Here is a 23,710-nt window from a genome sequence, read left to right on the forward strand (position 1 = left end):
GATATTCAGGATGCTAAGAAAGTGATTATTTATATACATAGGAAGGGTTACACCTGTTTTAGATTGTGAGAAAGAAAGTTAATAAATTTTGCAGATCGCTGATGAAAAAGAAAGGCCTATAAAATAATATTTGCTGAATATTTACTAACAGATTGGTGTTTATTTAGCATTTTGATAACTTTTAAATTGCTTTGTCAAGGCTTCAATATTCACATTCATAGTTTCAGAATACTTAATTGAAACAAAAACAATAAACTTCTAGTTCAATAATTGTAGAGTATATTAGTCTCCAGTGTTTTATTGCTGCTTTTCCAAATTCTCACATATGTTACATGTATAAAATTGATTTTTCCGTAGGATGTTCATGTTAGAATCCCTGTTATTTTCTTAGGCTATTATAAATCCAGTAAAAGAAAATTCTTGATAGATACACGGGAAAGGGACAGATGAGGGGAGAAAAACTCAATGTTGATTTTTTCTGTTAATTTATGAAATTCAACAAAATAAACACCCACAAAAGGAGGAAATACTAATTCACAATTTAATTCTCTTTTAGCACAAAAACTAAGCCAGAATTTTGAAATTACTCTTCATTTGCTCTTAAATATCTTTAAATATGTTTATGGCTCACAGTTTTTCTTGTATCTGAAGGAAATATTTTCTCTTTCTGTACCAAGGATTGAGCCATTTGAAACTGGGGTGGGGGTTCAGTTCAGTTCAGTTCAGTTCAGTCTCTCAGTCATGTCCAACTCTTTGTGACCCCAAGGACTGCAGCACGCCAGGCCTCCCTGTTCATCACCAACTCCTGGAGTTTACTCAAACTCATGTCCATTGAGTCAGTGATGCCATCCAACCATCTCATCCTCTGTCGTCCCCTTCTCCCATAGCTTTCAATCTTTCCCAGCATCAGGGTCTTTTCCAATGAGTCAGCTCTTTGCATCAGGTGGCCAAAGTATTGGAGTTTCAGCTTCAACATCAGTCCTTCCAATGAACACCCAGGACTGATTTCCTTTAGGATGGATTAGTTGGATCTCCTTGCAATCCAAGGGACTCTCAAGACCCTTATCCAGCACCACAGTTCAAAAGCCTTAATTCTTTGGCGCTTGGTTTTCTTTATAGTCCACTTCTCCCATCCATACATGACTACTGGAAGAAACACAGCCTTGACTAGGGAGACCTTTTTGGCAAAGTAATGTCTCTGCTTTTTAATATGCTGTCTAGGTTGGTCATAACTTTTCTCCCAAGGAGTGAGCATCTTTTTATTTCATGGCTGCAGTCATGATCTGCAGTGATTTTGGAGCCCCCCAAAATAAAGTCTGCTACTGTTTCCACTGTTTTTCCATCTATTTGCCATGAAGTGATGGGACAGATGCCTTGATCTTAGTTTTCTGAATGTTGAGTTTTAAGCCAACTTTCCACTCTCCTCTTTCACTTTCATCAAGAGACTCTTTAGCTCTTCTTCACTTTCTGCCATTTGCATATCTGAGGTTATTGATATTTCTCCTAGCAATCTTGATTCCAGTTTGTGCTTCATCCAGCCCAGTGTTTCTCATGATGTGCTCTACATATAAGTCAAATAAGCAGGCTGACAATATACAGCCTTCACATATTCCTTTTCCTATTTGGAACCAATCTGTTGTTTCTTTTCCAGTTCTAACTGTTGCTTCCTGACCTGAATACAGATTTCTCAAGAGACAGGTCAGGTGGTCTGGTATTCCCATCTCTTTCAGAATTTTCCAGAGTTTATTGTGATCCACACAGTCAAAGGCTTTGGCATAGTCAATAAAGCAGAAATAGATGTTTTCTGGAACTCTCTTGCTTTTTTCATGATCCAGCAAATGTTGGCAATTTTATCTCTGGTTCCTCTGCCTTTTCTAAACCACCTTGACCATCTGGAAGTTCACGGTTCATGTATTGCTGAAGTCTGGCTTGGAGAATTTTGAGCATTACTTTACTAGCATGTGAGATGAGTGCAATTGTGTGGTAGTTTGAGCACTCTTTGTCATTGCCTTTCTTAGGGATTGGAATGAAAACTAAATTTTCCAGTCCTGTGGCCAATGTTTAGTTTTCCAAATTTGCTGGTATATTGAGTACAACACTTTCACAGCATCATCTTTTAGAATTTGAAATAGCTCAACTGGAATTCCATCACCCTCACTAGCTTTGTTGGTACTGCTGCTTCCTAAGGCCCACTTGACTTCAATTCCAGGATGTCTGGCTCTAGTTGAGTGTTCACACCATCGTGATTATCTGGGTTGTGGAGACCTTTTTTTGCGGGGGCGGGGAGTGGTAAACACCTTTTATTAAATTTCAATAACAGGTATATGTTTAGGTTGTAAAGATACTGCTCTGTAAGTCTGATAAATGTATTTACATCACATGATCATTTTATTATCCATCAGACACATTCACCTCAGTTGATTCATCCACTTCCTAAGTTGGTAGTTTCATTTTTATTATCCCCACTTTACAGAGAACAAATCGAAGCCAAGAGAGATTCACTTTTCTCACATCACGTGTGTTTCCCTCATTAGTATGTCAGGAACTATTACACTGGAATCCAGTCCTTTCAACAGTTTCATGGCTGATTCATGTCAATGTATGGCAAAAACCACTACAATATTGTAAAGTAATTAGCCTCCAATGAATAAAAATAAATGGAAAAAAAAAGTTTCGGCAATCAATTTCCAATTCAGGTCTTTCAAGCTCAGTCTCACTTTCTTTCAAATGAAACATTGCTGTCTGTGGTATGTTTAGGTCTGTAGATGAGGAAAATATCTGCAGTCTTAATGATTTACTTTGTTGCTTAGTCATGTCTGACTCTTTGCGACCCCATGGATTGTCCATGGAATTCTCCAGGCCAGAATACTGGAGTGGGTAGCCTTTCCCATCTCCAGGGGGTCTTCCCAACTCAGGGATCAAACCCAGGTCTCCTGCATTGCAGGCAGATTCTTTACCAGCTGAACCACAAGGGAAGCCCAAGAATACTGGAGTGGGTAGCCTATCCCTTCTCCAGGGGATCTTCCTGACCCAGGAATTGAACAGACGTCTCCTGCATTGCAGACAGATTCTTTACCAACTGAGCTATAAGGAAAGCCCATGTCCTTCAAGAAGATAGTGTTAAATCTGTTGCAGTCTCTTCTCACATGTAGCAATGTATTTCAGCATTACAATTTTCTCTCTCTCTCTCTCTTTTTTTTTTTTTTTCCACTTTGGCATAGTGAGCTATGTAAACTCACTTTTACAAAAGGCCAATGTTAGTATTGTAACAGATTTGTTTCTTTCTTAGAAAAGCAAATATCTTCTATTTCTTTCCATTAGTGAAATCGAGTACTAATGTTGGTCTTCAGTGACCCAAAGGACTGTAGCCTACCAGTCTCCTCTGTCCTTGGGATTCACCAGGGAAGAATACTGAACTGGGTTGCCTTGCCATCCTCCAGGGGATCTTCTCAACCCAGGGATCTGACTGGTCCACCCGGGACACCCCTTAAGCTGTTAAAATGATCAAATTTACAATTGATAATGATAATTAAGCATTTCAAGGGTGTAGACTTAAATAATATGTGGTTCATTTTTTCTTGTGACAGTTAGAGATTAGCTGAGCATAATCCAGGGATAAGAATAGGGAAACTCTTGAATAAATATTGCTTCTACTCTAAGACTAAAGGGAGGATCTGAAGAGGAAATCTGAGGCCAACAGTTGGGCTTCAGGGGCTATATGAAGGGCTTGCTGGAAGGGTGATATGTTTAATGAGGTATATATTTAAAATTGTCAACAGAAAACTTAGAATATTTCAGAGCTGAAGATGGAAATACAAGGCCATCAGGCATTCTCAGTTGGAGACTTGCTGGCTTGTGAGTAAGTTCAAGGTATATTAAGATGTCCCTTCATACTCATCATCAAGAATGTCTCTTAAAGACTAACAGCTACCTGATTATTTCCAATTTTTTAAAAATAAAACATATAAGCATGCAATTATGTTTCCTTAAAATTAATGACATAAATGTGTGGATCTTTATATAAGGATACATTATTTTAATCTGGACTTTAGTGAAATTATTAGGCATTAAATGAGGAAAGTGAGTTCTGTATTGTTGAAGGCCAGCTATAAGGCTTTTCTCTTCCTTCCCCTTCTTGTTTTCCTATGAAACCAATCAAATATAGTGAAACTATCTGTCTATATACAGTCTAGTGAAAAGGTTTGAGTTAGAGCTTGAAGCTTTCATACCAACATGCTAGAATAGAAACGTGACTATTTAAGTGATTTTTTTTTTTTAATAACCAGTAACTGAAGAAGACTCTCCCTCTGCAGTGTGGTAACATTGAAGTACTTGCTGTATTGCATCTGAAGCCATGGCTGAGCTTTTAAAGTTTGAATTAATTAGCAGTAACAATTTTAATTTATATTTAAACATAAATTTAAGATTTACCTTAATAAGACTAATTGTTTTTGAGTAAAATTAATAAACCATGTGCATGAAGACCAGCACCACTTACACAAGAGATGCCAGGTTTGATCACTAGGTCAGGAATATCCCCTGGAGAAGGGAATGGCAACACATTCCAATATTCGTGCCTCAGAAATCCCACAGACATAGTAGGCTGATGGGCTACAGTCCATGGGGTCACAAAGACTTGGACACGACTGAGCAACGAACACAACTACAAGGCATACATTTGCGTAGTTTCTTTAAATAATTTAAGCAACAAGTGTAATTAAGGACTTGACTGCATTTCATAGAAAAAGATATGACTCAATGAAGGTAAGCCACACATCAAGTCTTTTAGATTTTGTTTCCTTCCGCTCTTCTCACCTGACAACAGTGGTCCTTGTTGTCATGACGTGAAAATATCAAAACACAGATATGATCATTTGGCACATTGTGGATACTGCCACTGAGACGTTTCCCCCTTTTGGTGGGTGGAGACGCTGCCCTCTCTCAGCTCTCCCTTGACCTTCATTCCTCGGGCGACTTGCACTTTCCTGATTCCACTTTTGTTAGAGAGAAGCCACCTGATGGTCTCATCTTTGAAGATATATTACCCTTCATGGGCATCATGAAAAGTGAAACATAATGGGCTCAAGAAATGAAATTCAGTGGTTGAATTTCAAAGAAAGTGGCACTTGGGTGAAAGACATTTGGAAGAAGAAAAATAGCTGAATCATTGAGGAGACTGATGCTGAGTTTGGGCTTGAGGACAGCACCTTGAAGAGCTAATAGGTGTCATTTCTCTAGGGCCTTTCCCATTGTTATCCCACAATGTTACCATCTTTACTGGAAAAATGGCTTCATGGTCAATTCAGTTTAGGAAATTAGACATACAGTTCATTCAACAAATATTGTTTGGTGTCTACAATGAAAAAAAAAAAAAGCTGTGGGATTTAGGTCTACGACGTTGAATAATACAAATAGGGTTGTATTTGTGTGGAACTAATTCCAGTGGTGAGTAGGTAAGTAATAAGCAAGTAAACAAATAAAAAATAAAATGTTGTTAGTAGTGGGTAATATGAAGAATATTTTATGAGAGGGTGGTGTAGGAGAGAAAAATTGGATATAGATTTGTGCAGTTGTTTGAAGCACAGCTAAAATTTCAGTTTACTCAGAGTTTAAATAACCATACTATCCTCCTTCCATTTTGAAAAATAAGCAAGTTATTTAAAAGCATGCATTTGAAATGAGGGTAATATCATTCCCAAGTAAGTAAAAATGGTTTCTTGGGGAATGAACGTTTTTTGCTGTTTTTATATATAATGCACAGACATACATACATCACATAAAAAGGCAGCAAATTTGTAGCATTCCTATTTCAGAAGAGGAAGCGATTAAGGAAACGAAACATCCAATAAAATACCCTTTGGGCCGCAGTACTGAGAAAGAGAATCGTGCTAAGTTGCCCTGTGCTGGCTCTGCTCAGTCGCTCAGTCGTGTCCGACTCTTTGCGACCCCGTGGGCTGTCGCCCGCCAGGCTCCTTTGTCCATGGGGTTCTCCAGGCAGGAATACCGGAGTGGGTTGCCATGCCCTCCTCCAGGGGATCTTCCCAACACAGGGATGGAACACAGGTCTCCTGCATTGCAGGCAGATTCTTTACCGTCTGAGCCATCTGGGAAGTTCAAGTTGCCCTAACTCATGTCTATATTGTTAGATGAGAGCATGAAGTAATTTTAGAATGCCAGGAAAGTTAATCCAAGCAGAGGTTGGCCCATCTCCTGACCCTCAGTAAGACTGAGAGACTCTTGCTTCTCTGGAGACTTCTGCAAGTGTGGTCAAGTATGTTTATTGGACCAGTTATAGTCTGTGAAGTATGTTGCAAATGTAGGATACTGATTTTTTTTATTATTAATAGTAGAAAAAGAATAATAGTCCTAGCCCCCAAATATTTTTAAATTTTAAACATGCTATTTGAGAATACCAATTTTTAAGGAATGTGAAAGAATTTAGCCTTTCTTTTTTCTTGCTGAGGAGCATTTTTAAATGCTTTATAATGGCAGTTAGATGTGATACTATTTTAATAACAGTCTTAAAAAATACAGAGAAAAACACCGGTACAGTATACTAACACGTATATATGGAATTTAGAAAGGTGGTAATGATAACCCTGTATGTGAGGCAGCAAAAGAGACACAGATGTATAGAACAGTCTTTTGGACTCTGTGGGAGAGGGCGAGGGTGGGGTGATCTGAGAGAATAGCATTGAAACACGTATATTATCATATATGAAACAGATCGCCAGTCCAGCTTCAATGCATGAGACAGGTGCTCAGGGCTGGTGCACTGGGATGACCCTGAGGGGTGGGATGGGGAGGGAGGTGGGAGGGGGGTTCAGGATGGGGAACACATGTACACCCATGGCTGATTCATGTCAATGCACGGCAAAAACCACCACAATATTGTAAAGTAATTAGCCTCCAATTAAAATAATTAAATTAAAAAAAAAAAGATACAGAGAACTCCAGATCAGGTGATGGAAAAATTCAGCCCTGGGGCTAGTGAGGTGATCAAGAGTAAGTCCTACTGACTTTTCTTCATCTCTATTATCAGGCAGATGAATCACTGAGTGGTTTTTCTTCTACTGAAGAAGAGAACTTAGTTCAACAAATAGCTCAGTAGTTATCACCCACCGTGACCGGTTGTGTTTGTGGAGCATCAGTTTGGCCTCGCTCCAGTGAGGTTCCACTCCTGGGAGATGTGGGTCATTGCTGGAGTGGATGGGAATTCACTAGTATGGTGATTAATGTCTCAGGCGGTGGAGACACAGCCTCAAAGGGGTGCAGTTGAATTGATGCAAGTCTACACTTTTTGAAATCCTGTGTCATTTGAAAATAACACTGTCCTCTTTAACCCAAGTCTATTGCCCAAAGGAAAACGTCTTAGTAATGATGTTTTTTACTAAGATATGCATTGAAAACTGTTTACCAATTAAATTCAAATATAGCTAAATGGCAGGCAGTTCCATGAATGATTTTGCAAACAGTTTATATCTGGCTGCCTTTTTTAGAAAACGTTCATGTTTGAATTTTGCTCCTATCCACAGAGGTTGTTTCCTATATATATCCTTGGACATTTAGATATGTTTTAAATGTGTTTTTCAAAATCATTAGACACTCTGGTCCTATCAAAATTACTTCCCATTGGCTGATTGGATGATTTGATTCCAGTGTGATCCTGATTTACTTCATTCCATACCTGAATTTTCTAAGTTGCAACTATAATACATCATGATTTCTAGACCTTTTGCAGAGAAAAGTTCATGTAAGTATATCCTGGATGGAGCCAGACTTTTGATTACTCTGACATGATCTTAGACAATTACTCACACACTCTCTGCCTTCTAGTTACAGAGATCATCAGGTAATTGGAGAGATGACATGAAATTGAGTTTTGGAGGTGATTTTAACAATTCTTTTGAGTATTAAACATGGTCTTATTAATTTGAATTACTGTTTTGAGGTCACTGAAATTACTGAACATATACATACACAATTTTATTTAAATGTCAGTTGTTAACCTATTTTGTCTCTATAAGCAAATTTTAGCCTCAGGTCAAAAATTCTTGAGTTATCAACAATTTTTAGCTTAATTTACTTTAAACTCTTTCTTTGGGCAAATTACCAGAACTTAAGTGTCTACTTTTTGGTCTCTATCCAGTTCATGAGATTAGCAAATAAATTGTGTGTTTACATGTCAGCGGTTTTTCTTAGAAAAGGCAGGAATGGGAGTAGCTGGTACATACAGGATAGTTGTAGACAGACTGTGTTTCCCTTCTTTCAAGCAACATTCTGTGTGCATATGTGTTATACAAGCAATGTATACGTGCATATACATAGATATAGTTCTGTGTTCCTCTTGTACCAACTGCCTTTCTTTTTCTATTAGTCACCTTTGATAAAGACCTTATTTAGTATTTTTTCTTTCTGTTTTGATAAATTATTGATTCTAGTTATTTCATATATATATTAAATTTATATATATAAATAATACATATTAAATTTGCATATATATATATATGTTAAAACACAGGCATTTATTTCTAGGAGCTCTGCCTATAAGGGTGATGTCTGCATTGGTCCTGAGGGTGAAGCAAACAGTTGTTCAGGGTTTAAGGCCCCTGCCTCTGGAGTCATTTCAAGAAAGCATTAATTTTTGTATCTACAATGATATACTAATATCTATCCAAAATTATGCTGCTGTATATAATTACATGTTAATTCCTCTTTCAAGGAAAACAGGTGAGTTGGGAAGACTTAGGGACAGAAATTATCCTTTTAATGCCCTTCATTAGAGACAGTCTGTTGATGACGCCTGTGCTCAGGGCATGAGTCTTCTAAGAAACACAGGACACTGTTGCTCCTTAAAAATGATGACCCAGAGGCTCTCCCTAATTACCTTGCTATCACTTCCTGTTATCCAAGATTTTATGGAATTAATCATTAAGCTCCATGAGAAATTCAGACACAAGAAACACATATCAAGTTAGATTTGGCTTCCTGGGTTCACATCAAGGCTTTCTTAATTACTGACTGTATACTCTTAAGCAAATTAATCATTCGGCTTTATCTCAGTCATACAATGTGTCTCCTCATAGTTAGACGTGAGGACTAAGTGAGAAAACATGTACTAAGTATTAGCAAAATGTCTGATATATAGATATAATTTATTATTAGTTTGATCTGGATATGTGTATAGATGGTGGCTCTGTGGTAAAAAATCCACCTGTAATGCAGGATCTGCAGGAGGCACCGCTTCCATCCCTGGGTCGGGAAGATTCCCTGGAGGAGGGCATGGCGACCCGCCCCAGTGTTCTTGCCTGGAGAATCCCACGGACTGAGGAGCCGGCTGGCTACAGTCCACAGAGCCACAAAGAGTGGGGCATGACTAAGGCGACTTAGCATGCACAGATCATGTATCTCTACACAGATATTATAATATCTCTACACAGATATTATATTGCTTTAATTTGGGCCTCCCTAGTGGCTCAGTGGTAAAGAGCTGGCTTGCCAATTCACGAGACGTGGGTTCAATTCCTGGGTTAGGAAGATCCCCTGCAGGAGGAAATGGCAACCCACTACAGTATTCTTGCCTGGAAAATTCCATGGATAGAGGTCCATGGGGTCGCAAAAGAGTTGAACACGACTGAGTGAATGAGCTCACAGGCATGCTTTAACAGGCAGCTTTAACTCTGGAGACTAACATTTGCTGTTTACGTCACCAATGAGATTCTAAGACTGAGTGATTTAGCAAATTCAAATTAAAACAAGATGATTTTTCACTTCAATATTTTTAATATATTCAAGGTTCTTAATATTTAGTGATGGCAAAGCTGTGAGGAAAATTAGTTTTTAATATGCTATTTTGGGGAATAAAAGATACTTCAGGATTTTGAGGGCAATGCTACAGAATCTGTCAAATATAAACATATGCATATATTTTGTCTTGGTGATGACAGATTTCTCCAACAGAAATAAGTGAAGATGTCTGTAAATGATGTTCATTGAGTACCTATGTGTAAGTCAAAATAGTGAAACTAAAATAAATTTCAAGCAAAAATGGACTAGTTAAAGGAATTATATTGTAACAATGAAATGGAATAATAAGTACAAATTAAAATCAAGGAAAATTCATCAGTATTGACAGATAATGGTCACACGAAGTGTAATTAGAGTTTCAAGTGCATTATTATATTTTGTATATTTTCATATAGAGTAAAAACATCAATGATGGTGAGTGAATCAGTGAAAGTCACTCAGTTGTGTCTGACTGACTCTTTGTGACCCCATGGACTGATTATACAGTCCTTGGAATTCTCCAGGCCGGAATACTGGAGAGGGTAGCCTTTCCCTTCTCCAGGGGATCTTCCCAACCCAGGGATTGAACACAAGTCTCCTGCATTGCAGGCAGATTCTTTACCAACTGAGCTCTCAGGGAAATCCCTCAATGGTGGTATATATACCAAATACAAATGCAGATTTTAGGAGCATTTACTAAGCTGTTAATAGAGGATCAAATGAGTGAGTGCTTATGGTTGGGAGAGGGTTTCTGACTTTAATCTTTCTATCAATCTATTGATATAAACTATATTTCTCATGGGGCATGTCTTGCTTTTATAATTTATGAAAATAAATTATTTTAATTTGAAATATTCTACTTTTGGCTAGAAGAGTGTTTTAGAAAACAGTTGCATTTGAAGGTTTCCTTTAAAGTCAATTCAGAAACATACACCTTACTAGGTGTTCAGGAGTAATTAAGCTGATACCCTTTTAGCAAATTTAGTATATAATAGACCCAGGGGTTGTTAGTTGTAAAGAATCAGCCTGCCATTGCAGGAGACCTAAGAGATGCAGGTTTGATCCCTGGGTTGGGAAGATCCCCTGGAGGAGGACATGGCAACCTCCTCCAGCATTCTTGCCTGGAGAATCCCACAGACCGTGACGCCTAGCAGGCTGTGTTCCATGGGGTTGCAAAGAGCTGGACCTGACTGAAGCAACTCTGCACACACAGACACATATGTATTGATAAACGCCTCACCCAAAGGCAGGTGATCTGTTCTAAAGTGGCTTTCTGTCTGTAGAATTCTACTTATTCTGGGGAAAGAAACAGGGATACTTATCTAAGTTCTCTACATTTATACAATTATTATTAATGTATTATTACAATCATTGCAGCAAGCCTTTCAGGTAGGTAACATTACTTTGCATTTTTACAGGGAATAAAACTGAGGCACAGAGAGGTTATCTGACTTATTATAGAGCTCAGAAGAAAGAACAAACCGTAATGTGAAAAATCATGAATTTACATAGATTTCTTTAACATTATAGCTCTTACTTGTGCTTCTCACTTGGTGCTAGTGGTAAGAACGCGCAGAGTCAGAGATGACTGAGGCATCTTAGCTCATAGCTCTTACTACTTATTCCCAATGGACTCCAGTATGGCTAAATGCCTCTACTCAAAGTAACTCATATATGGGATTAAAAGGCGTGTATGTGACTTTCATGAGACACACAACATATACCAGGACATTGCAACATTTTAAAATATTTAAGCTATAATTTAAGTTCACACTTTAATCATACTTTTTTTTAATATGGAGAAGGAAATGGCAACCCACTCCAGCATTCTTGCCTGGAAAATTTCATGGACAGAGGAGCCTGGCAGGCTACAGTCCATGGGGTCACAAAGCGTTGGACACGACTGAGTAACTAAATCACTTTTTTATAACATTGAATGTTAAAATATAAACTGTAATACTAGAAACTTAATTTGTTTAATATAATAACTCTGAAAAAAGCAATTGAGATTTAGAAAGAATAAATAACTTTTAGTTAATTATACCCCTGGAAGATCCATAATGAAATCCAGGTTTTCTGATGTCAAAGTCCATATATTTAGACTATGTATCCCATATTTTCACTTTATTTTCTTCATATCTTGATCATGCTGTTGCTCTTCTTACTCAATTTCAAAATTACAAATTCATAAATTTAGAATTGTCTAAAATCTGATGTCAAGGACTAGCTGATTTCATCTTTTTTGAAGTCTGAAGAGCATATCGATGTTTTACCTTTTGCACATGCATTATTTCAGGAGTGCTAATTCTGCCTCCCTCTTATGGAGAAGCCACTGCCTTGTACCTCTCACACCATCAGATGTGCTATAAATGAGAAATATGTACAGTTTAGGTAATAATTAGGCAATTGAAGAAACAAAATTCTTCACTTCTTTGTTTGGACTGTCTTTTGTGCAATGGTATTTCAAGGAACACTGGAAAGAGATAACATTGCAAAGAGGATTTGATGGCAGCAGTTTAACACTGAATGGGAAGCCCAAGGTATGGTTCAGCACTTGGTTTTGATAAAGCATAAAAATGATTAAAAAAAAAAAGAACCATGGCAAATTGGAAATTTGAGCCTGATTGTCAGAGGAAGAACAGCCAAGCTCTGACAATGGCATTCTCAATTCTGGAGGTAGAGACTGTCACTGGTTTGCTTGTGCCCTAAGTTGAGTACAGTTTTCTTAAGATAAATTCAATTTCATGAATATATCTAACTTTAATTAAATGACTCCTTGGAAGGAAAGCTATGAAAAACCTAGGTAGTGTATTAAAAAGCAGAAACCTCCCTTTGCCAACAAATATACATATAACCAAAGGTATGGTTTTTCCAGTAGTCATGTATGGGTGTGAGAGCTGGGCCAGAAAGAAAGCTGAGCACCAAAGAATTGATGCTTTTGAACTGTGGTGCTGGAGAAGATGCTCTAGAGTCCCTTGGACAGCAAGGAGATCCAACCAGTCCATCCTAAAGGAAATTAGTCCTGAATACTCATTGGAAGGACTGATGCTGAAGTAGAAGCTCCAATACTTTGGCCACCTGATGGGAAGAACTGACTCCTTAGTAAAGATTCTGATGCTGGGAAAGGTTGAGGGCAGGAAAAGAAGGGGATGACAGAGGATGAGATGGTTGGATGGTGTCAATGACTCGATGGGCATGAGTTCGAGCAAGTTCCGGGAGTTGGTGAAGGACAGGGAGGCCTGGTGCACTGCAGTCCGGTGGTCACAAAGAAGTGGACACAACTTAGTGACTGACAACAAAATTTCCCTGATGGCTCAGACAGTAAAGAATCTGCCTGCAATGCAGGAGACACAGATTTGATCCCTGGGTCTTAAAGGGAATGGCTACCCACTCAGTATTCTTGCCTAGAGAATCCCATGCACAGAGGAGCAAGGTGGGCTACAGTCCATGGAATCGCAAAGAGTCAGACACGACTGAGCGACTAACACACACAGAGTGTACAGAGAGCAGCATTCAAAATTTGATAGAAACAGATTAAATTAGCTATCCCTAAGCATCCACGTCATTTTAAAATTTATTTCATAAACATTAATTTTCTTAAAAAAAACTAGCTAACTAAAGAGGTACCTGAATTACTTCTGATATGCAAGCTTTACAGATGCAGATAACATATATCCAGAATAACTGGTGAAGGAGATTTGGGAGATGGTGTGAGGCTGAAAGCTGGGAGTAATGGATTTGTTTACCAGATGACATGAGCATAGAAAGGGGAGGCCGGGAGCTTAGAGGAATGGAAGATAACCATGATGACTGCTTGGACAGAGCTCTCCAAACATTCTCATGCCTGTTGCTTCCTTTGATTTTCATGAGTGTTGTGAGACAGGGTGTAAAATTTGTGGAGGAGCTGTGGTCAGTGACCTGAGCTATCAACTTAGTCACAAAGGCATCAGGAGGCTTTGAGCAAGTTATACACATTGTCTAAGTCTTATTCACTGCTTTAGAAACTCAGGATAATGCTAGGTCTTATTCCATATGGTTTCCGTGAGAATTAAAAAAGAAAATCATAAAGATTTTAGCACAGCACCCTCAATAATAACCCCTTGACCCTTAATGACCTTAACTGCTGTGGCACTGTTTTATTTTTACAGGATGTAAAGGTCAGGTGGTCAGTAAGTGGCCTGATTGCTGTGGAGAATTGAGTTGCTCATTCTTGACCTCATGGACTTTCCCACTGTACAAATCACACTCGGATGTGTTCTGACAGAGATGGGCTTGATGGCAGTGGGAGGGAGTCACAGAAAAAGATGAGCTCGACTACTTTGGCAAGGGGTGTTGAATTTCAAAATAGGAAGCTGAGATTCAGACTAGTAGTCAATAGATATTAAAATAGAAGAGGCATTGTTATCTAGTACAGTGTACTTTGTTTTAAAATATTTGAAGTCATGAGATAGTTCAGCTGAAATATTACTTGGAAGTGTAAACATTTAGGTAGATAAGAGCTGAGCTGTTGTGTTTGAAAGGAACAGAATCTCTATGCTGGCTCCTTTGAACCCCAGTTCTCTAATAAGCTGCCATAGCTACCTCATTCTCTAGACAAGAAAACTGAGGCCCAGAATAGAGAACAATGTAGCAACACTAGGAGTGAGAGGGACAACCTGGAATAAAACCAAGTTATCCTGATTTCCAAGAACATGTCCTTTACACTTCATTTGTTCTATTAAAATTTTCTGAAGTTCTTAGGCCGGAGATGAGCGAGAGTGAAGTTAATCTACACTGTATATTTGCAAAGAGTGTCCTGGAAGTTGTATAATTTTGTTTAGCAAGAGCAATAGTCCTAAGAGTGGGTCTTAGGTGTTTACGGGAGTCTCAGAAACTGTGTAGCTTGCATCCCCATTTCCCCATTTAAAGCAATCATCTCTAACAGAGGTCCACAAAGACAGCCTCTGCTTAAGTATCCCTAGCAAAGAGACCTTGGCTAATGAAGCACTTCTCTTAACATCTCATCATCCAACTGTGGTAACAAGTGCGTTTAGCCAGTGGAGGCCACCATTCACTTCTTTAGTGGTATAAGGCAAAGACTAAGAACTTGTGTTTTAAAATGAGATGACGCGGATTTGTAATTTTCACTTTTTTTTAACTGAGATGCTCAATGTGTCTAAGCCTCTGTTTCCTCATCCTCAAGATGAGATCTGTGACAGTACCTTGTCCCAAGTGATACGAAAATAAATGTAATAATGCAAATAGCAGACTGATCACCTTTCGTCACATAGTGAGTGCAAAGCAGATTAGTTGCTTTGTTAATGTTTTTATTATTTGTTAGAATCTTTGGCTTTATTTGGGTGCACCCCTTTACAAGAAAAAAAAAATGGAAGAAAGGATTTATGTTGACTCAGGCTTGTCTGCTGGGATGAGGCAGGCCAAGTTGAATCTGGGTCTTCCTGGAGCAAAGAAAGAGATTTAAGCTTTTGCTTTCTTTAATCAGCATTTTTGCAAAATAATTAGAATCTCAGGAGGTTAGTTAAAGGTTATAAATCATGGTTTCAGGATCGGATTATAGTTATAATAAAAATTTATTCTTCATTGTAGTCTCATCATTGGATTAATTATTGAATTTTACTGTAGAATTATTGAATAAGATAAGCACAGGAAGCATGCATTTGCCTCTCTGGATTGTTATGATATGGAAATTATTGGAGTATAGTTCTTAATAATGGAGAGGCCTTGGGATATGACCTACCTGCTTTGCAGGCTCTTCAACTAGAGCATCCTAGTGATCAATAAGAATATGAAACAAATGAGATGAAATAAAATGTTCTGAGGTTACTAGGTATGCCCATTGAGTTCAGCTTCCTAGCTTGAGGGTCCTAAAAGGCAGCAGCTGAGAGGACTTGTGTGTAGGTAGTTCATTTTGGAAAAGAGAGTGAAGGTAGTGAATAGCGGAGAGTGAAACAGGGGAGGAGCAAAACTGAATCTTAGATTGCGCTAGGCTGGTTACCGTCTATCCACTGGCTCCTATCGACTGGCGATCTAGGCTTTCCTAAAGGTATGCTACTTCTCCATATTGCCACATGGTTTACATCCCAGGGTGATGAACCAGGATCTTCTAAGTGTCTCAAACAGCAAGTGTCAGAAAAGCAAGAAATACACTGGTTAGCGGTGTTACAGGGGTAATGACAGGGATCAAGGTGTCATCAGGATACGACTGTTTGCAGCTAGCTGCTGTACTGATGGCTGAAGGAAAAGGTAAGGCAAGACGGTGTGAGAGAGAGTCCAGAAAATAAAAATCCCAAATTTGTAATAATTACTAACTTAGAATAATACTCTTTTGTAGATTTTCCAGCTTAGAGAGATAAGCTTACCTCAGCCCGCAGTGAATGGGGAACCCCAGCAATGTGATGGAATTCATTCTTTTGGGCATTGCAAAGAACCCGGAGCTGCGGAAAATACTCTCTGCTGTGTTTTTTATCGTGTACGTGTCCACCGTTTTGGGAAACCTCCTCACTGTGGTAACTGTGGTCACAAGTCAGAGTCTGAGGTCACCCATGTATTTTTTCCTTACCTCCTTGTCCATCATGGATGTCACCTACTCTTCCGTCATTGCCCCCAAGTTGATTGTGGACTCCCTCTCTGAGAGCACTGCCATCTCGCTCAAAGCCTGCATGGCCCAGATCTTCGCTGAGCACTTCTTTGGTGGAGTGGGCATCATCCTTCTCACTGTGATGGCCTATGACCGTTACGTGGCCATCTGTAAGCCTCTTCACTACAAGACCCTCATGAGGCCTCCTGTGTGCTGCCTACTACTGGGAGGGTCATGGGTGGGGGCATTTATCCATGCAACTGTGCAGCTTCTCTTCATGTATCAAATTCCCTTCTGTGGTCCCAACGTCATTGATCATTTTATGTGTGATTTGTTTCCGTTGCTGAAACTGGCCTGCATGGACACCCGCACCCTGGGCCTCTTAGTCATCCTCAACAGTGGGGTGATGTGTCTCACCATCTTCTTCATCCTCGTCACCTCTTATGTGGTCATTCTCTGCTCCCTGAAGTCCTGCAGTTCTGAAGGGCGGCGTAAAGCCCTCTCCACCTGTGGCTCCCACCTCATGGTGGTCTTCATGTTCTTCATGCCTTGTATTTTCTTGTACGTGAGGCCTGTGGTCACTTACCCCATAGACAAGGCAATGGCTGTGTCCTTCACCATCGTTGCACCCATGTTAAATCCCCTGATCTACAGCTTGAGGAACGTGGAGGTGAAAAAGGCCATGAGGAAACTGTGGATGAGACAAGGGGCCTTGTGTGGTCATTAGCTTACCTCCCAAGAGCAGTTCTTTCTTACAAGGACAATGTGCCTTTCAGTTCAGTTCAGTTCAGTTCAGTTGAGTTGCTCAGTCATGTCTGACTCTTTGAGACCCCATGAATCGCAACATGCCAGGCCTCCCTGTCCATCACCAACTCCCGGAATTTACTCAAACTCATGTCCATTGAGTCGGTGATGCCATCCAACCATCTCATCCTCTGTTGTCCCCTTCTCCTCCTGCCCTCAATCTTTTCCAGCATCAGGCTCTTTTCAAATGAGTCAGCTCTCCGCATGAGGTGGCCAAAGTATTGGAGTTTCAGCTTCAACATCGGCCCTTCCAATGAACACCCAGGACTGATGTCCTTTAGGATGGACTGGTTGGATCTCCTTGCAGTTCAAGGAGTTCTCCAACACCACAATTCTCCAACACCACAGTTCAAAAGCATCAATTCTTCGGCATTCAGCTTTCTTTATAGTCCAACTCTCACATGCGTACATGACCACTGGAAAAACCATAGCCTTGACCAGATGGACCTTTGTTGGCAAAGTAATGTCTCTGATTTTTCACATGCTGTCTAGGTTGGTCATAACTTTCCTTCCAAGGAGTAAGTGTCTTTTAATTTCATGGCTGCAATCACCATCTGCAGTGATTTTGGAGCCCAGAAAAATAAAGTCAGCCACTGTTTTCACTGTTTCCCCAACTATTTGCCATGAACTGATGGGACCGGATGCCATGATCTTAGTTTTCTGAATGTTGAGCTTTAAGCCAACTTTTTCACTCTCCTCTTTCACTTTCATCAAGAGTCTCTTTAGTTCTTCACTTTCTGCCATAAGGGTGGTGTCATCTGCATATCTGAGGTTATTAATATTTCTCCGAGCAATCTTGATTCTAGCTTGTGCTTCCTCCAGCCCAGCGTTTCTCATGATGTACTCTGCATATAAGTTAATAAGCAGGGAGACAATATAGAGTCTTGACGTACTCCTTTCCCTATTTGGAACCAGTCGGTTGTTCCATGTCCAGCTCTAACTTTTGCTTCCTCACCTGCATACAGGGTGCCTTTACCTTCTCATTCATTCCAATCTATTGAGGATATAGCAGTCACTGGCATCATTTAATCATGCAAATCAGGTGAAGATTCTGTAATCCTGTTATTCCCCACCTCTCCAGTGCATTTTGGGCTCCATTCCCTTACTCACAAGGCTCTGGCCACTTTCTCTTTCTCTCTATTTTTTTATTCTGCCTTTTGAGTAATTCAAGCCTTTTCCGGTTTGAGGCTTTTGCTTTTCTTACTCTGCTTACTCCTGAAATTCTCTTTCCCAGAGTTTTTCTTCTCTGTCTCTATCTCATTTTTCCCCCCTCTTTCAGATGAACTCTCATTTCCTTAGACAAGTTTTCCCTGATGGCTTTCTCTAGCCATTCTTCTAGGTTACTCTTTAACTCTTCATCTGATTATATCCTTAATATCAAAGTCACAAACTATACTTTAAAAATTATTTCTTGGCTTTTTTTTTATTAGCTTTTTTTAATTATTATTTTTCATTTATTTTTATTAGTTGGAGGCTAATCACTTTACAATACCGCAGTGGATCTTGTCATACATTGACACATATATATATGGGATTTAGAAAGATGGTAATGATAACCCTATATGCAAAACAGAAAAAGAGACAAAGATGTACAGAACAGACTTTTGGACTCTGTGGGAGAAGGCGAGGGTGGGATGTTTTGAGAGAACAGCATCGAAACATGTATATTTCTTGGCTTTTATTTTACCTTTTCCTTCGAACAAATTTGTAATCCTTGTAAGGTCAAGGGTTATGTTTATTGCTTCATGCTATGGATAGAACACTGTCAGTAAGCTAGTAGGTGCTTAATAAATATCTTTGAATGAATATAAGTGTGAAAGTAACTTGTTTTTTAATATTACAAATTAATACTGAAAAGTAGAGGTGAATATATGTGTGTGTGTGTGTGTGTGTATTTATGTATATATACAATATAGGAGTTAGAATTATCTGGTTTGCATGTTTCCAAGTGTCTTTTCTGGAAACTTTTGGAAGCAAACACAATTTCAGATTAGTACTGTACTCAGTACTTTACTATTTAATAAGGAATACAGCACTGCCAAAACTCTCTGCTGCTGTTATTTCTCCTTTAGAGAAGCAGAATAAGAATCACTCACACTGGGAGTCAAGATACTTCAGAATCTAGTGTCTGTAGCTATGGCCTTTATGAAAAAAAAGTAACTCTGTAAAGGTCTAAATTTTTCTTTAACTGTGGGAAAATTTTTCTTGCTGTTACATCATAGAGCTGGATTTTATAATCCAAGTGACATTTTTTTTCCTCCAGATCTTGCTTTGTCTGTCACTAGAGAGTACTCTTGCCTGGAAAATCCCATGGATGGAGGAGCCTGGTGGGCTGCAATCCATGGGGTGGTGAAGAGTCGGACACAACTGAGTGACTTCACTTTCACTTTTTATTTTCATGCACTGGAGAAGGAAATGGCAGCCCACTCCAGTGTTCTTGCCTGGAGAATGCCAGGGACGGGGGAGCCTGGTGGGCTGCCGTCTATGGGGTCGCACCGAGTCGGACACGACTGAAGCGACTTAGCAGCAGCAGCAGCAGCAGCAGAGAGACACTGATATCTTTAAAAAAGTCTCCCTTACCTAGCATATGGGAAATCTAATGTCTTAGACTAAATTAGCATTCTGTTATAGTTTTCTTAGCTTTAAAAATACATAGTATATATGATAGAAATAGTTACAATATCAGTCATAGTATTTAAAGCAGAGACAATACTTAAGCCAGTATTTATTTTTATACACAAAACATGTGTACAGTAGATATTTCATGTTAGTTATCATCAGCTATTTTTGAAAACTTTGAGGTTATTTACTGAAGAATATTTGGTTACATTGTATGAGGTGTCCGATGAGGGACACCTGTCATGAATAAGGTGATGCTTCTCTTTTACCTTGGGGATTGCATTCCAGTGCAGGAGACAATACATAGAAATGAAAACAAAGTCATGAAGTGTTAACAGATTGTCAGAAACTGTAATGGAATGGTGCCTATGTGACCAGGCAACTTTAGTTAGGTGGAAAGTGGGGCTTTTCTGAGAGGTTACTTCTAAACTGAGACCTAAATGATGAGATAGAATCATCCTTAAACACATCCGTGAGAAGAGCATTTCAAGGGACTACTGAAAAGTTTGTGAAAAACTTATAAGGTAGAAGCCAGCTTGAATAGAAGAAGGTCAGGATAATCAGCGGACAGGAGGGAATGTGATGCAAGGTGAGATGTGAAAATTACACAGGTTTCTTCTGATGCAAGGCGAGATGTGAAAATTAAACAAATTTCTTCTGATCAAGAAATCTGTTGTTTTTTGACTTTTAAGTTCAAAAAGAATTATGGGCATCAGAATAATTTTGATTAGAATAATAATTAAAAATCAAATCCTCCATGTGTTTATGGATAACTCAGCAATTTGGCATCAAACATCTTTGCACATAGGCTTCCCAGATGATGCTAGTGGTAAAGAACATGTCTGCCAACACAGGAGACATAAGAGACGCTAGTTCAATCCCAGGGTCAGGAAGATCCCCTGGTGGAAGGCGTGGGGACCTACTCCAGTATTCTTACCTGGAAAATCCCATGAACAGAGGAGCCTGGTGGGCTCCATAGGGTCGTAAAGAGTAGGACATGACTGAAGCAACAGTCATGACAAGCATGCACTTGTCCTTGCAGGGAGTGTCCATTTGATTTTTGCTACATCATAACAGAGTGTAATGTTTACTGGCTGCCTACAATATCTTAAAATTGAACATCTGGATTCACTTAATAATTATTTTTCTTGCCTCATGTCAAAGAAGAAGAAAAAACTGCTCAGTTTCAGTTCAGTGGCTCAGTCGTGTCTGACTCTTTGCGACCCCGTGGACCGCAGCACGCCAGGCCTCCCTGTCCATCACCAACTCCTGGAGTCCACCCAAACCCATGTCCATTGAGTCGGTGATGCCATCCAACCATCTCATTCTCTGTCATCCCCTTCTCCTCCTGCCCTCAATCCTTCCCAGCATCAGGGTCTTTTCAAATGAGTCAGCTCTTCACATCAGGTGGCCAAAGTATTGGTTTCAGTTTCAACATCAGTCCTTCCAATGAACACCCAGGACTGATCTCCTTTAGGTGGACTGGTTGGATCTCCTTGCAGTCCTGACAGTGTGTAAATGTTGATCTCTGTGAGAACTTTCTGATGATCACTTTTACTGTTTTAATTATGAGAATTGGAAGGTTCATAATGAGATCCCTAAAGCTAAATAATATTTTTGGCAATTCTCTAACATCAGAGTAGGTTCAGAATTTACGTTTTCTATTACAAAGGTAAGGCCATTCTGACCATTCACGCTGAAGTTGTTATCTGCAATTAGATTCCACAAATCTCTTCTCTCTTCTGTAGGTCTCCCTAGTTTCTTCACATGAAATAGCTTTATTCATTAAACATATTACTTTTCAGCTCACTGCTCACCTTTTTTGTTTGGTTCTTTAATGCTCTTATTTTGAAACAAATCTTGGTCTTGCTGCTTTTTAAAAGAAACTCACTGTAGATAATTGATTGTAAATAATCTAATCTGTGTAATAGAAAATTTCAACACTATTTATGATACAAAGACATTACAAAGTAGTAATAAGATAACATTTTAATTTGCAGGAGAGTATTGGCCTAAAAAAACATAAAAAGCTACTGCAAACATCCAACTTATTTGGAGACATTAAATAAGCTTACTTCCTATTTCATTCTGAAAATGTAAGCTATCTGAAGGGAACTTCTTTAGATTCTTGCAACTATATCTACCAATTTTCCAGCACCCATTCAGATATTTGTTACCTTTTTACCTACTCTTAAAAATTCATTCATTATCTATGCTCCTATGCAAAGCAATCAACCTCTTTATTGTACACTAGACCTTATTTCCTTCTTGTTTGCTTGAGGGCATTGGTCTAAAAATAGCTTCTATATCTATTTTATCTACATTTCACTTTTTATTTGATCATTTTACTTCAGCAAAGAAGCAAATCTGTTATACCCTTCATCTTTAAAGTAAAATCTCATGGAGAGATCACAACAGAAAACACTGAAATACAAAGGATCATAAGAGACTACTACCAGCAGCTCTATGCCAATAAAATGGACAACTTGGATGAAATGGACAAATTCTTAGAAAAGTATAACTTTCCAAAACTGAACCAGGAAGAAATAGAAGATCTTAACAGACCCATCACAAGCAAAGAAATCGAAACTGTAATAAAAAATCTTCCAGCAAACAAAAGCCCAGGACCAGATGGCTTCACAGCTGAATTCTACCAAAAATTTAGAGAAGAGCTAACACCTATCTTACTCAAACTCTTCCAGAAAATTGCAGAGGAAGGTAAACTTCCAAACTCATTCTATGAGGCCACCATCACCCTAATTCCAAAACCAGACAAAGATGCCAAAAAAAAAAAAAAAAAAAAAAAACTACAGGCCAATATCACTGATGAACATAGATGCAAAAATCCTTAACAAAATTCTAGCAAACAGAATCCAACAACATATTAAAAAAATCATACACCATGACCAAGTGGGCTTTATCCCAGGAATGCAAGGATTCTTTAATATCCACAAATCAATCAATGTAATACACCACATTAACAAATTGAAAGATAAAAACCATATGATTATCTCAATAGATGCAGAGAAAGCCTTTGACAAAATTCAACACTCATTTATGATTAAAACTCTCCAGAAAGCAGGAATAGAAGGAACATACCTCAACATAATAAAAGCTATATATGACAAACCCACAGCAAGCATCAGCCTCAATGGTGAAAAATTGAAAGCATTTCTCCTGAAATCAGGAACAAGACAAGGGTGCCCACTCTCACCACTACTATTCAACATAGTGTTGGAAGTTTTGGCCACAGCAATCAGAGCAGAAAAAGAAGTAAAAGGAATCCAGATAGGAAAAGAAGAAGTGAAACTCTCGCTGTTTGCAGATGACACGATCCTCTACATAGGAAACCCTAAAGACTCTTCCAGAAAATTACTAGAGCTAATCAATGAATATAGTAAAGTTGCAGGATATAAAATTAACACACAGAAATCCCTTGCATTCCTATATACTAACAATGAAAAAACAGAAAGAGAAATTAAGGAAACAATACCATTCACCATTGCAACAAAAAGAATAAAATACTTAGGAGTATATCTACCTAAAGAAACAAAAGACCTATACATAGAAAACTATAAAACACTGATGAAAGAAATCAAAGAGGACACAAACAGATGGAGAAACATACCGTGTTCATGGATTGGAAGAATCAGTATTGTCAAAATGGCTATTCTACCCAAAGCAATCTATAGATTCAATGCAATCCCTATCAAGCTACCAACGGTATTTTTCACAGAACTAGACCAAAGAATTTCACAATTTGTATGGAAATACAAAAAACCTCGAATAGCCAAAGTAATCTTGAGAAAGAAGAATGGAACTGGAGGAATCAACCTGCCTGACTTGAGACTCTACTACAAAGCCACAGTCATCAAGACAGTATGGTACTGGCACAAAGACAGAAATATAGATCAATGGAACAGA

At 38.8% G+C, this 23,710-nt stretch overlaps 1 protein-coding gene across 1 annotated transcript; it reads left to right on the forward strand.

Annotated features, from left to right (window-relative positions):
• Window positions 1-16,160: 16,160 nt before the first annotated feature.
• Window positions 16,161-17,090, forward strand: LOC122709311 (olfactory receptor 4C6-like). The gene has a single exon (XM_043926612.1). It carries the CDS (start codon window positions 16,161-16,163, stop codon window positions 17,088-17,090), a length of 930 nt encoding a protein of 309 aa, XP_043782547.1.
• The last annotated feature ends 6,620 nt before the right edge of the window (window positions 17,091-23,710 follow it).

Source organism: Cervus elaphus, chromosome 1 (assembly GCF_910594005.1).
Source record: "Cervus elaphus chromosome 1, mCerEla1.1, whole genome shotgun sequence".
In the NCBI taxonomy this organism is placed as follows: domain Eukaryota; kingdom Metazoa; phylum Chordata; class Mammalia; order Artiodactyla; family Cervidae; genus Cervus; species Cervus elaphus.